The sequence below is a fragment of the Spea bombifrons genome, chromosome 11 (assembly GCF_027358695.1).
Source record: "Spea bombifrons isolate aSpeBom1 chromosome 11, aSpeBom1.2.pri, whole genome shotgun sequence".
NCBI lineage: Eukaryota > Metazoa > Chordata > Amphibia > Anura > Pelobatidae > Spea > Spea bombifrons.
The window spans coordinates 34389070-34402975 of record NC_071097.1 but is presented as its reverse complement, the minus strand read 5'-3'; the positions used below and the strand labels follow the sequence as shown (position 1 = coordinate 34402975).

General features: G+C 42.9%; 1 protein-coding gene across 2 annotated transcripts in view; it reads left to right on the top strand.

Moving 5' to 3' along the window:
- Positions 1 to 13906, top strand: part of CLCN1 (chloride voltage-gated channel 1) — a 37446-nt gene that overhangs the window by 8573 nt on the left and 14967 nt on the right. For both annotated transcript variants that reach the window (XM_053451343.1, XM_053451342.1), the window contains exons 2-6: positions 3548 to 3680; positions 3877 to 4008; positions 5402 to 5530; positions 6943 to 7076; positions 10640 to 10717. In XM_053451343.1, the coding sequence (XP_053307318.1) occupies positions 3548 to 3680; positions 3877 to 4008; positions 5402 to 5530; positions 6943 to 7076; positions 10640 to 10717 (606 nt within the window). The remainder of the gene's footprint in view (positions 1 to 3547; positions 3681 to 3876; positions 4009 to 5401; positions 5531 to 6942; positions 7077 to 10639; positions 10718 to 13906) is intronic.

The following is a 13906-nucleotide window of genomic DNA, read 5'->3' as shown; positions in this document are numbered from 1 at the left end:
TGTCTTTATCGACTTAAATCAGTGCAGTGAAGGTCCACAAACGCACGTGAGGACCAAACCAGAGGGCCCGAGAAAACATACCCCGGGCTTAAGACCAGAGGACACCCTCTCCAATGTACTCACTTGATCTCAGCCAAAAAGCCGCAGCGGCATCCAATTTTACTGATCTTATAACTTTTTTGGTGTTTCGTTATGATAATTGATATGATTACGGTGAGACACCGTTGGCTTGGATCCTACATCTGGATCAGCTCGTAAATAAGACAAGCTAGAGCCGAACCAGCTCAAGTCCTTCTTCTCTTTGGGATCAGGGTCCTTGTGAGTGTTCTTAACAAACCCCCCCCCCCTGTTTACAACACATCCGTGCCGGCTGGTGGACAGCTTGCCAAACCATGCCGAGCTCATCTCTGCTCATATCACTCAACAACTGGCCGTCCAATGAATTGTTTAATTGTGTATAATCATATTGCATGTTTTTAAGATATTTCCTGAATGTGCTGCTACGTAGCTAAATATATGGATTTAGAATAAAATGTATTCTTTTATGTTTTAAAAAAGTCATTTTCTCACAATGAACTTCAACCATAACTGAGAATAGACGGTGTTTGCCCCCCGAGAGATAGTGTTCTCCAGGGCGAATGGGCAGATTCTCAGGGTCTTCGTGTTCTTCTCTGATTTCTGAGCATCCCAACTGGTGCTTTTTCTACTGTTATATCACAGCTGGAATCCCTGCTTGAATACAGGTGACTTTATTCGGAATATCATTACCTCCTTGACAAGTCATGGTTTTCTTATCACCATTGGGAAGTCACTATGAAATAAACTTTGCGGCTGGGTTATTGAAGAAGAATTCCATGGTCTGGCCATTGACCGGTGTTTTGTCCCACTCTGCTTGGAGTGATGACATCACTGGAGGGACTTTATATGTCACGTAAGGCCATATCCACATTTTGGGATGGTGGTGGGACGTTACATTGCACTTCACCAACATTGTATGGAGTCTTTATGAAGTTGTGTTACTCCAGTCCCACTTTACATCCTGATCCTGTCCAACCTGCGCATGGACGCGGCTCCACATAATTTTATTTTTTATTTTTAACGCTAAAATTTCTAGCGATCTAATAATCTGCACTGTCACTAGAGCCTTTTTACCCATTTTTTCTGATTTGCGCCGTTTGATTCCGAGGAGCGGCTTGTACCTTATTGATCAGGTTTAAAATAGAAACTCTATCCGTATTCCGACGTTCTTGAACAGAAGATTAAAGTGGACCTGTCACCTGAAACATACAGCAATCAATAGGGCATGAAACATAGACTATCGCTCTGTTCACATACTTAAATATGGTGTGACGTTAAACTGTTGCTCACGGTGATAGGAATATTTGGGGCAAACAGCTAAACATTCATTTCAAACATATATTTCAATAGGTATAAGATAAGTAGCCAATCAGGAGGTGGGGTTCAGATACATAATGGGAAATAATGTGTTGTAAGAATAGCAGGAAAGCTCTGTCAATGTTCTATATTGAGAACTGTGAGAAGGATAGAGTTCTGTAGATGACCATGAGAACGATAGAGTTCTAGGATGGAGTGTGAGAAGGATAGAGTTCTAGGATGGATGTGAGAAGGATAGAGTTCTAGGGTGGACTGTGAGAAGGATAGAGTTCTAGGGTGGAGTGTGTGAGAAGGATAGAGTCCTAGGATGGAGTGTGACAAGGATAGAGTTCTAGGGTGGAGTGTGTGAGAAGGACAGAGTTCTAGGATGGAGTTCGAGAAGGATAGAGTTCTAGGATGGAGTTCGAGAAGGATAGAGTTCTAGGATAGCGTGTGAGAAGGATAGAGTTCTAGGGTGGAGTGTGAGAAGGATAGAGTTCTAGTATGGAGTGTGAGAAGGATATAGTTCTAGGATGGAGTGTGATAAGGATAAAGTTCTAGGATGGAGTGTGAGAAGGATAGAGTTCTAGGATGGAGTGTGAGAAGGATAGAGTTCTAGGATGGAGTGTGAGAAGGATAGAGTTCTAGGATGGAGTGTGAGAAGGATAGAGTTCTAGGATGGAGTGTGAGAAGGATAGAGTTCTAGGATGTATGTGAGAAGGAATGAGTTCTAGGATGGAGTGTGAGAAGGATAGAGTTCTAGGATAGAGTGTGAGAAAGATAGAGTTCTAGGATGGATGTGAGAAGGAATGAGTTCTAGGATGGAGTGTGATAAGGATAAAGTTCTAGGATGGAGTGTGAGAAGGAATGAGTTCTAGGATGGAGTGTGATAAGGATAAAGTTCTAGGATAGAGTGTGATAAGGAATGAGTTCTAGGATGGATGTGAGAAGCAAAGGGTTCTGGGAGAAGGATAGGGTTGTGTGGAGGACTATGAAGATGACTATGATAATGATTTCTGTGAAGGGCTGTGATAAGGACCGGTTTCTGCAGGGGGCTGTCACCATGGTACCCTCTCAACAATCTGAAAAGCGTTGTACCTCCCCAGACTTTAGAAACCATACTGGGGGTTAGCAGGGTAGAGGAAGACCAGGAAAGGGTACAGTCCCAGTTTTTCACGGCAGATATCTGGGTGCTATAGGAGAATATTGTATATAAAGTAAAATATCTGTAATGTGATTAAAGTGCTCATTTTTAGCACTGATGTTTCTAACACATTTTTTTCTGGAATCGTAGAAACTCCATTCTAGCATTAATATAATCATAAAAATAGTCCATAATTACAGTTATGTGTCTTATTTATGAGAACATTTTGTGGATATTTAGCACAAAACAAATTACTGACTTTTATTCATACAAAATCTTTAGTAAATGGGTTATGTTTGGTGTCATATCCCCAAATTTATACCTTCTTCACGCGGTTGCCATCCCAAGACACAAACTCGGCGACACTCGGCGACACACTCGGCGATACTCGCGTATTGGGAGTTATCCATGGACAGTGAGTCTGAAAATGGTCACCATAGCAACCAATGGATTGGTACAAACATTGATAATATCGCATTAGTTGCTATGGTGATATATCATAAAATATATATATTAAATATAACATTTCATAAAAATATATTGCATATAAAGATGTATATATATATATATATATATATATATACCCATTGTACAGCGATACGGAATTTGATGGCGCTATATAAAACAATAAATAATAATAATATATATTGTATATGTATATAATATACCCCTTTAACTCATTCACTGCCTTAATGTTCATCTGTTTCGGATTTTTTTTAATATAAATATTTGTTGAAATAGTTTCTTTAAATTTTTAGTGTTTTTTTGGTGACTAGGGCTTTTTTGTAGCATTCTGCCAGTTATATTTTGAAAGGATGGGTCTTTAGTAGAAGGTGATGGCTTTCATTGGGTCTATATAACAAAATAAAAAGGGGGATCAGGGGAGGAAAGAGAGGCATCACAGGAGGAAAGAGGGGCATCAGGAGAGGAAAGAGGGGCACTTGGAGGTATGGAGTTGGGTTTTGTGTTGTCCCTAGAGGCTCGGCGTTGTGACTCGACACTGGATTTGCCACTGTGTTTCTCTTGCAGACCTATGGCCATTACACCGAGGAACTCTCCAATTTTGCCCGGAAAGAAGCAGCCAAATTATTGCGAGAAAAACCGAGTGGGAGTGTGACCAAACCACCAGACGTTAAAACAGAGTGTTACTCCAAGTGTCAGGGTGAGTGAAGAGCTTGTACATGTGGCATGTTGGGTAACAATTTTTAAGCTTTTACCCAGCGGGTCCGGTGGGAATTCGGTTGGGCCACTTTTTGCCGGATTGTGTGGTCGGGTCTGCCCTGGGGTTTCTCTAGCGCCCCCAACTGCATGCACTTTCCTGCCGAGAAGTCTTTATACACCTTGTTGTTGTGTTGCAGTCTTTTTGCGGGCAGTGAAGCGATACATTATCCGGAAGCTCGGGGAGGACTGGATCTTCTTGGTTCTCCTGGGTCTGGTCATGGCGCTCGTTAGTTGGGGTATGGACTACGCCAGTGCCAAAAGTCTAAAAGGTAACACGACGACACCCTCGCTTTTAAAACGACACTTTCATACTTTCCATCACGGAATGTAATATTTTTTAGTTCAGTAAAGTCAGATTAAATGAAATTATAATTTTGTGAATGAATATTAAACATATTACTGGTGTTTAGATCTTGGTATAAAAGCAAAAACATTTAATCTTTACATTTTTTAAAATGTTAAAATAGTAGTGGTTAAAATACAAGTAAAATATTTCGTAAAAGTATATCTATATTTCTTGTATTTATTGCTATTTAATCCCCACGTACATTCACAAGTGAATGACATGAAATGGATCAGAACTCCAGCTCAGACGGGGTTAATGTTGTAAATGACTATTGTAGCTGGAAACGGCTGATTTTTAATGGAATCTCTTCATAGGCGTACAGAGGCCCTTTATCACTCCCATCACTCCTGTGTTCCAATGGCCCTTTATCACTCCCATCACTCCTGTGTTCCAATGGCCCTTTATCACTCCCATCACTCCTGTGCTCCAATGGCCCTTTATCACTCCCATCACTCCTGTGCTCCAATGGCCCTTTATCACTCCCATCACTCCTGTGTTCCAATGGCCCTTTATCACTCCCATCACTCCTGTGCTCCAATGGCCCTTTATCACTCCCATCACTCCTGTGTTCCAATGGCCCTTTATCACTCCCATCACTCCTGGGTTCCAATGGCCCTTTATCACTCCCATCACTCCTGTGTTGCAATGGCCCTTTATCACTCCCATCACTCCTGTGTTCCAATGGCCCTTTATCACTCCCATCACTCCTGTGTCTCATTGGCCCTTTATCACTCCCATCACTCCTGTGTTCCAATGACCCTTTATCACTCCCATCACTCCTGTGTTCCAATGGCCCTTTATCACTCCCATCACTCCTGTGTCTCATTGGCCCTTTATCACTCCCATCACTCCTGTGTTCCAATGACCCTTTATCACTCCCATCACTCCTGTGTTCCAATAGCCCTTCATCACTCCCATCACTCCTGTGTTCCAATGGCCCTTTATCACTCCCATCACTCCTGTGTTCCAATGGCCCTTTATCACTCCCATCACTCCTGTGTCCCAATGACCCTTTATCACTCCCATCACTCCAGTGTCCCATGATGGTTAGAAATCCTTTTGTAATTATGTTACAGACCCCAAACTTTTGAAGTGTATCTGCCGTTACCTGCTGGTAATATTAGTGAATACACTGTTTATTTTGCTACATTTTTGCAGGTCTTTCTGGTCACGGTTTATCTGTTTATGTGTCGGGCTGGATAGAGTTTTATTAGCAGAATTATGACCTTGTAGACCATATCTTTACAGCGTGAGTGAGTATTATCTGTGTGTGTAAATCAATCACTCGGCCGCTAATTAGAGGAACATATTTCCAGGGTACAAGTGGATGTATAAGACCCTGGGACCCAACGTCTGGCTCCAGTATCTCGCCTGGGTGTCGTTTCCCGTCATCCTCATAGTGTTTGCTGCTGCTTTCTGCCACCTCGTCTCTCCGCAGGCAATAGGTACAAGAACTGATTTATTATCTGATATAAAACGATAGAGATTTACTACCAGAATTAATAACGCCAGCCTTAACTGCACATAATAATGCAAATTGCTCCTGGTGTCTCCTTTCGTTAGTGAGGACCTCTGGTGGAGTTGGTCCTCCCCAACTAGAGATGACCTGTAGATGGGGCCATATCTCTTCTGTGTCCCTCTTTCCTCCCCTGATGCCCCCCTTTCCTCCCCCTGATGCCCCTCTTTTCAGGAGCTCGGAATGTTTGCTGGGTATGAGGGTATCGCAGGGTTCTACTGCCCTAAAGGGGTCGGGTTAGTGGCACCCGGGTGCAGTATTTCTTCAGCCTCCCATCTTAACTGAAACACACGCAAGCTCACTCTAACACCCACTCACTCTGATACACACGCTCATTCAAAAACGTCGAAGAGGAGGGCACGTTTGTGTTAGAGGTGTGGTTAGGGGCGGGGCTTTGTCAGAGCTCCTTACCGCATAGTTGACAGCTGTTAATAGGAATAATGAAGTTTATAGAAAATATCTTGTTTCGATTCACATAATTGTAACATTTAGGGCAGGGGTATCAGAGAAGCAAGAAGGGGCAGGTGGATTTAGGTCCAAAAGAGGGAATCTGTAATAGATCCTGTATGTGATGAGCCAGACCACAATAGCCCTTCAGATTCATGCATCCAACCTTTGTGTGGATAGCAGAGAATTCCAAAGTAATTAATTATCCATTAATGAAAGAAATGACACCCCGCGCCATCCGTTCCCTATACACAGTATCTCGTCTCCGTATATAGCGCACGTTGTATATGTTTGATTGTCACGGTCTGTTGTGGGTCCTCGTACTCCGAGACTCCTTGACATTAAGCGAGACATTTGATTGAGATTCTATAATTAGAATCAGTGACATGACTAATAAATCTGCTCGGGTACGGGGATATTTTTACCCGCGGCAGGGAAGCCTACGCACGCGGACTTCTCAGGTCTCTGTACGCCAGCTGGTGGGAAAACACCATCCACGGGGGCTCCTGTTTATTAACCCAGGTATCCCGAGCCTTGGGCCTCGGGGGGGGGGGGGGGCATCCTTCACTACGAGGATCAAGCACCTAATGGTTGGAGTCTACATTAGGAATGAGTATCCTGCAGACCTAGACTACAATTCCCATTATTACTAACAAGCCAAAACTCGGTAGAGGATGATAGGACTTATAGTCTGTGATTCGACTTCCATAACTCACGCTTTGGCTGTTGGGCCGCACTGGGGGATGATGGGACATTAAGTTTGGCTGGAATGCGGCGGCCGTCCCTTTGGCGGATGCCGTAGCCGAAATATAATCCTGAATAGCGTTAAAAACGGAAACAGTCGCTAAAAATGTTCATTTTCCCTTTCCTCCTAAAAACGCATCGTTTCCTCAGGTTCTGGAATCCCGGAGCTGAAGGTCATTCTCCGGGGAGTGGTGCTGAAGGAATACTTGACTCTGAAAGCTTTTATGGCGAAAGTGATTGGCTTAACGGCATCGTTGGGGAGCGGGATGCCCCTGGGCAAGGAGGTGAGCCGAGGGCCAAAAATGACGATAATCTCCTTATTATATATGTGGCTGCCGTGCGACGGGGGCTGGACTGGGCAGAACAGGCCTCCCAACCTCTAGCCTCGGCGAATCGGGACGCTGGGGGCGGAGCTTGGGAGGTAGCATGTCACTCAAACTGCAGTTCTGCACAAGCTCAGTATGGCTTTTCTGGTCTCCCAGACACCGGGATCGTGGGATTGCGGCCCCCAATGGGACAGTTGGGAGATGTGGGATAACTAAGCCAACCTGGCGCTCTTAGGCCATTGGCTGCCAAACGACTTACATTATTAACCGGCGGCTGCGCGGTGCGTTTTTAATACCCCAGCAGTGTGTGGCCAGTCTGCCACTAGGGGGGCAACATCAGTAATTGGACACCGGCCCAACCAGCATTCACCCGATGTGGTTTCGCTGTTTTTTAGTTATTTTTTTCCAAAAAAAAACCCAACAACATTTAGTTCAGGAAAGGCTGTCTATCTGTGCGTAGTAACTGATCCGGCTCCCATTAATCTCATCCGTAACCTGCATCTGTCGGGTCCCTAAATAAACGCTCGTTATTGGACCTGCAGGATTTTTCCTTCCCAATCATTTATTTGTCCTCCACCCTCCTCCACGATGGAAACCGATACGTCCTGGAAGCACCAAGGAGGGAGGTGAGCTCAGGACAGGTCCGCCGGGGTAATATAGTCCCTAACCTCAGGGCAGCTAAAACCTCTACGACTATTGTTTGGAAGAAAAAGATACAAACGCATGATAGACAAATCTAGCAGATCGGCCCCATTCGGCCCCCTGCTAGTCGCCCGTTTCTCCTGCTGTAAAGACTCAGACCTTAATCAGTCATTGCATGTTTCAATCCCCTCGCTGTACTGGCCTCTACCACTTCTGCTGGGAGGCTGTTCCATTTATCTACTACCCTCTCAGTAAAAAAAAATCATCACATTAGGAGATACCTTATGCTGTTTGATCTAAAAAAAATACAATTCCTAGAATTTCTTTTACTGTGAAATATGTGCAGAACTTTAAAGGTTCCGTTCCACCTCCTGTAAAGGATGTAAAACCTAAACGCAGCATCGCCCCCGTTACTAAAAACCCAAAACCTCTTCCCGGAAATAATTCTTCAATCGATAAAACTTTGCCTCGTTCGTATTTGTCATGTGACCCAAGAGCGGCCGCCGATAGGTTAATGCCCTAGACACGGGGAAAAATCTTCTTAAAGGGACACTCCAGCCATCATTTGCCCTTTAATAGCTGAGAAGTCCCTTTAAACTTCCGTGGTGTCCCCCTGCAGAACCTCCCTTTAAGAATCATTGCCCCACGGAGGTGGAGGAGGGGAGCTGCAGCTCTGAAGCTGCAGTTTCTACCGAACATCAATGCCTTTTTTTTTACTTAAGGCATCCATCTCATCTTGTACTTTAACGGGCATCCTTTTCAGAGGCGCCGTCAGGGACGCTATACTGTCCGGGGTTTTGTCGGGAAGACTTAATTGCCATGTGACATAAAAGCAGGCCACTGATAGGCTACTGCCGTAGAAATGGATTCAGAAAAGTTTCTGCATGTTTGTGTGATTAACCCTTCAGAGGAAAGAATGACATACTACAGAGTGCAATTAACCTCTTGTGGAACAGAACGTTTAGGTATCCAATCACCCTGAATCCTTAACGCTGTTCGTTTGATTGACAGTCTATAATTATCACTTGTTTTTAAGCTCATTCTAGATATTCCCAGATGTTCGCGCGAAAAAAAACCAACCCCATTCGCAGCCCCTGCCAGGGCGTTAGTGATACGGACTCTAATCCCAGCCACAAGATCACGAGAAGGGTATCCCAAAATAACACGTACTTGGTGTACCTCGGGAGTCCCCTGATTATCGATCAGAATCCGGGTGATCCCCGCGTGTCCACGAGAGGCCCGAGGGGTTCTCCCCGTTCTTAAAAGTCCAATTAGGGATTTTTTATGGTTTTAACTTAAAAATTTAGCACATAATGTGATTTTTCATCCTCTGATGGGTATACCTCGGCCTTATTATTATTACCGGTATTATTCTTTATTTATAGCACCAACATATTCCGCAGCGATGTACAATTTAAAGCTGGGGTGATTAAGAAATACATAACAAAGATAACATTTACACATACAGATACAACTCTGCCGTGAGCTGCCACCCGGCACTTTCATACAGAGTTCCTGGTGGGCTTCCGAGGGCCCCGCACATGAGCTTACAATCTAAAAGGGACTGAATGGGTAATTGATACAAAAAGAGAGGGTGCCATAAAACCAGGGGGCAGATCGCTAATGCTCAGCGGGTCTGTTACAGGGGAGAACACACATATATATATATATATATATATATATATTTATATATATACGCCGAGGAACTGCAAAACGAGACACGACAAGAGTTAATCGCATCGATAATTATTGCTAAAAATAATATATTGCTCGGTAATTTGGTTACTCGATCGGCTGTAAGATTTTTTATTAGATCAACATATAAGGGATTTATTTCCAAAGGACGCACTCAGTGAAATTCTATTCTCCAATCAGCTAAAAATATATTTTAACTATAATCCCATTTGGCAAAGAGCATATAAATGGGAGCCGGCTTCGAGCTAAGTGTTGTATATCTGTCTCTCTATCTATACTAGATTGTCATAGCTGCCAACAGTCCCGATTTGGTCTTCCTACAAGCGTCCCAGTTCTCAGGATTGCTGATGACTGTATATGGGCAAAAAAGGGAGGAGACAGGGTGTTCGGTGGGTAAAACGTCTTGTGATGTCTTAGGATGGTGTCGACAGTGCTATGACATCACAAGCTGTTGGGTGTCCTGATGAAGTCATCCTAGAAGATGACGTGTGTCTCTGTGTGTGTACTAGGCTGTCATGGCTGCCAACAGTCCCAATTGTCCCAGTTTTCATGATTTCTGATGGCTGTTGGGCGTCCTGATGAAGGCAGACTAGAACATGACGTGTCTCGGTACGTACTAGACTGTCATGGTTGCCAACAGGCGCCCAACTTGGTCTTGGCTGCCAGCTGTATCTGCCAGTGCCCGTTTTCATGACCGCTGATGACTGTAGATGCCCAGTGTCCAAAATGGGAGAAGACGGGGTGTTTACTGTGGGTCAAACATCTTGTGGTGACCCAACGTGGCCTTACAATGGCGTCGGAAATTCGGTGACATCACCCACCGATGGGCGAAGAGCGCTTTACATTCTGTGTGTACATCGTACGTATCTTGTCTGCACTCGCGCAGGAAGTCATTATAATTCTGGTAGCACGTTTTAAGCTCTCCAGCTGTCCTCATGATGACCAGATTGGCCATTGGTTCTGTAGGCTGGCTGTGCATCATGGGAATTGTAGTCACATAGCAGCTACCTGTTGCTTGCCTGTGTATTCATACTATGTCTATCTTTTTTCTCCTTCTCTCTTCTTGTCTGTCTCTTTTGTGTTTCCCCCACCTCTCTCTCTCCCTCTCCCTCTCTCCCTCTCTCCCTCTCTCTTGCACTATTAAGAAGACATGGCGTTTAACTCTTCTCGCTCCCTCTCCGCAGGGCCCGTTCGTACACATTGCCAGCATCTGCGCGGTTGTCCTTAGCAAGTTTATGTCCGTGTTCTGCGGGGTGTACCAGGTAAGGAGCTGTCTTTTGGTTGTGCAGTGTTTTGCTTCTTGCGATCGGCCCCTGGACGGCTACTTTGGCTACGGCTGTTACTGCGAGATGGCTGCTTGCTCTGTTTGTTCTTTGAGAAGGATCTGATATTATTTATTATGACATCATTTTTCATCTCACTGCCTGCTTTCCTTCTTGTGACGACAATTTTAGGACCTCTAGGGGGTTTATAAATAAAATTACCATAAAATGACCCCGCTTTGGGGAAAAAAATAGGGCCAGCAAAAAGTCAGATATCTTTTAATAAATAATTCTTTTACAGGCTGGATAACAATGTTGCAAAAAGACCACTTGAATGAACTAGTAGCGACCGACCATCTCCCCACCGATTTTTAAGTCCTGTTGTCGTTTGTTATTTTGGGGGCTATGTATAAAAATGTTCAAGCTACAATCAGAAACGTAACTAAAAAGAGAAGGAATCTGCGCAGGCTCGGCCATTCTGTGTATTTTTTATTTTATTTTTTTAGGAATTTTTGTGTGCATTATGATAAATTTACAGGACTGCCATATTTTAGCCATTTTGTCTGTAAAAGAATTGTAGCAAACATTTCATGTATTTATTATTATTATTATTATTATTCACCAATAGGTTCTGCAGCACTGAATAATAATAATGATAATTATTATTATTATTGTTATTATTATTAACCAATAGGTTCTGCAGCACTGAATAATAATATTAATGATAATTATTATTATTATTGTTATTAATATTAACCAATAGGTTCTGCAGCACTGAATAATAATAATAATAATATTAATGATAATTATTATTATTATTATTGTTATTATTATTAACCAATAGGTTCTGCAGCACTGAATAATAATAATAATAATAATGATAATTATTATTATTATTGTTATTATTATTAACCAATAGGTTCTGCAGCACTGAATAATAATAATTATTATTATTATTGTTATTATTATTATTATTATTCACCAATAGGTTCTGCAGCACTGAATAATTATTATTATTTTTATTATTATTTTTATAAATATATAATACATAATATTTATATATATATATAATATTATTATTAAAGCAAGCAGATGTAGAAATTGTGAGGGTCCTTTCATTGAACTCCCAAAAGTCTAGTAACAAATAGCCTTAAGGTTTGCTAGAAATTAGGGACTTGCTTTTTCCCCACCTTTTTTTTGGGCTACAGAAGCAGCAAAAGGAGGTGAGGAATGAGCAGAAATGTATTAAAAAATGAATTACTTAATGCAACCACTAGAGGGCCAACAGTGGAACAATGGAAGTGTTACGTGGAATGTGCGCCTGTGGCCCATTCATTCGCTTGCCTCAGTTGAGCCAGACCACAATATCACTCCAAGACCTATAAAAGATAAACTACAGAAGCTCTGCTTCCATAATAATGTCAATAATACTAATAATTAATAATGACCCGATCTATTAATCACGAGTATTGTTATATGTACTTATAGTACTATTCTTTTTTAAAAATGGAATTCAGCCCCTAAAGCCCCAATAATGTGTATAAAAGAAAAGTATAAATTGCATATAATTTGCGTATAAAGTAATATACAATTGCTCGGGTTATTTGGGAAGGCAATAATTTGTAGCGATTTAAATTCTGCGTTTTAGCCTTTTATATCAGTTAATATATGATCAGTTAATGAATGACGTCCCCGCCGTCCCCATTACGTGAAGCAAATGAAAAAATATATATAAAACATATCGGCCCATCGGCCCTCGGCTGGGGAAAACTGAGTATATATTCCCCAAAATGAATATTCCGGGGCATGCAGAGCTTTTCACATCCATCATGGCGTCTCCACCGACTATCACCCTGTACCCAGCGACAAGAACTAACGACAGAAGCGTGCGAAGGACGCCAGAACCGGCTTTCTAAGCAAAACTAAATATATCTCGATCCGGGGACGCGCGGAGACTATATTTATCCCTTTATTTATCCCTTTATTGCACGATGTCATCCATCTCGCCGGACACAGCTGGTATCTAAGGCTTAACGTGATTTACGCGTGAAGGTTTATCAAAATCGTGTAAAAATTTGTTTTCATTCCGTTTCTCACCCCCTACTTACAAAAAAATGGCTATTAAGCCCAGGTTATAATGAATACTGCGTCACCGGGTGTTACTAAAAGTCACTCAGAGCCCGTGGTTATGACATCATCACCTCACACGCTTGTGACCTCAATCTCTCGATCCCTGCGGCCCTCCTTCCTCCAGAAATGCTACGAGAGTTAATGATGCCAACTTTAACCACAAATAATAATATGATTCGGGGAGGACTAAGACACGACCAGTTGGTGGGGCCCCAAATCCCTGGGCCTTTTTTTCCTCTCCCTATGCCCCTCTTTTCTAGGAGCTCAGAACGTTCGATGGGTAGGAGGGTATCACCAGGTTCTACAGCCCTAAAAGCCCCGATAATGTATATAAAAGAAACTGCAGGGAATTGGCTTAAACATAAAATAATAAAAAAAAAAAATCTAAAAAATACATTTAAACACATTCTTCTTTTGAATGTCTTTTGGAAATGTGATGTCTATTTAGCATATGTATATAGAGTGTGAGCACGAGTGTGTGTGAGTGTACGGGTGTACGAGTGTGTGAGAGAGTGTGTGAGAGTGTACAAGTGTGTGTGAGAGCGTGTATAAGTGTGTGAGTGTACGGGTGTACGAGTGTGTGTGAGAGCGTGTGTGTGTGTGAGAGTGTGTATGAGTAAGAGTGTGTGTGAGAGTGTGTGAGTGAGTGTGAGAGTGTGTGTGTGTGAGAGTGTGTGTGAGTGTACGAGTGTGTGTGAGAGCGTGTATAAGTGTGAGAGTGTGTATGAGTGTAAGAGTGTGTGTGAGAGTGTGTGAGTGTACGAGTGTGTGTGAGTGTACTGGTGTACGACTGTGTGTGAGAGTGTGTGTGAGTGTACGAGTGTGTGTGAGTGTACGGGTGTAAGAGTGTGTGTGAGAGAGTGTGTGTACGAGTGTGTGTGAGTGCACGGAGGTAAGAGTGTGTGTGAGAGTGTGTGTGAGTGTACGAGTGTGTGTGTGTACGGGTGTAAGAGTGTGTGTGAGAGTGTACGAGTGTGTGTGAGAGGGGTCTGTGCTGCATCAGTCCGGAGCTCCATTGATTTTACAGCCGCCCAGGGATCAGAGGATCTCCCCAAACGG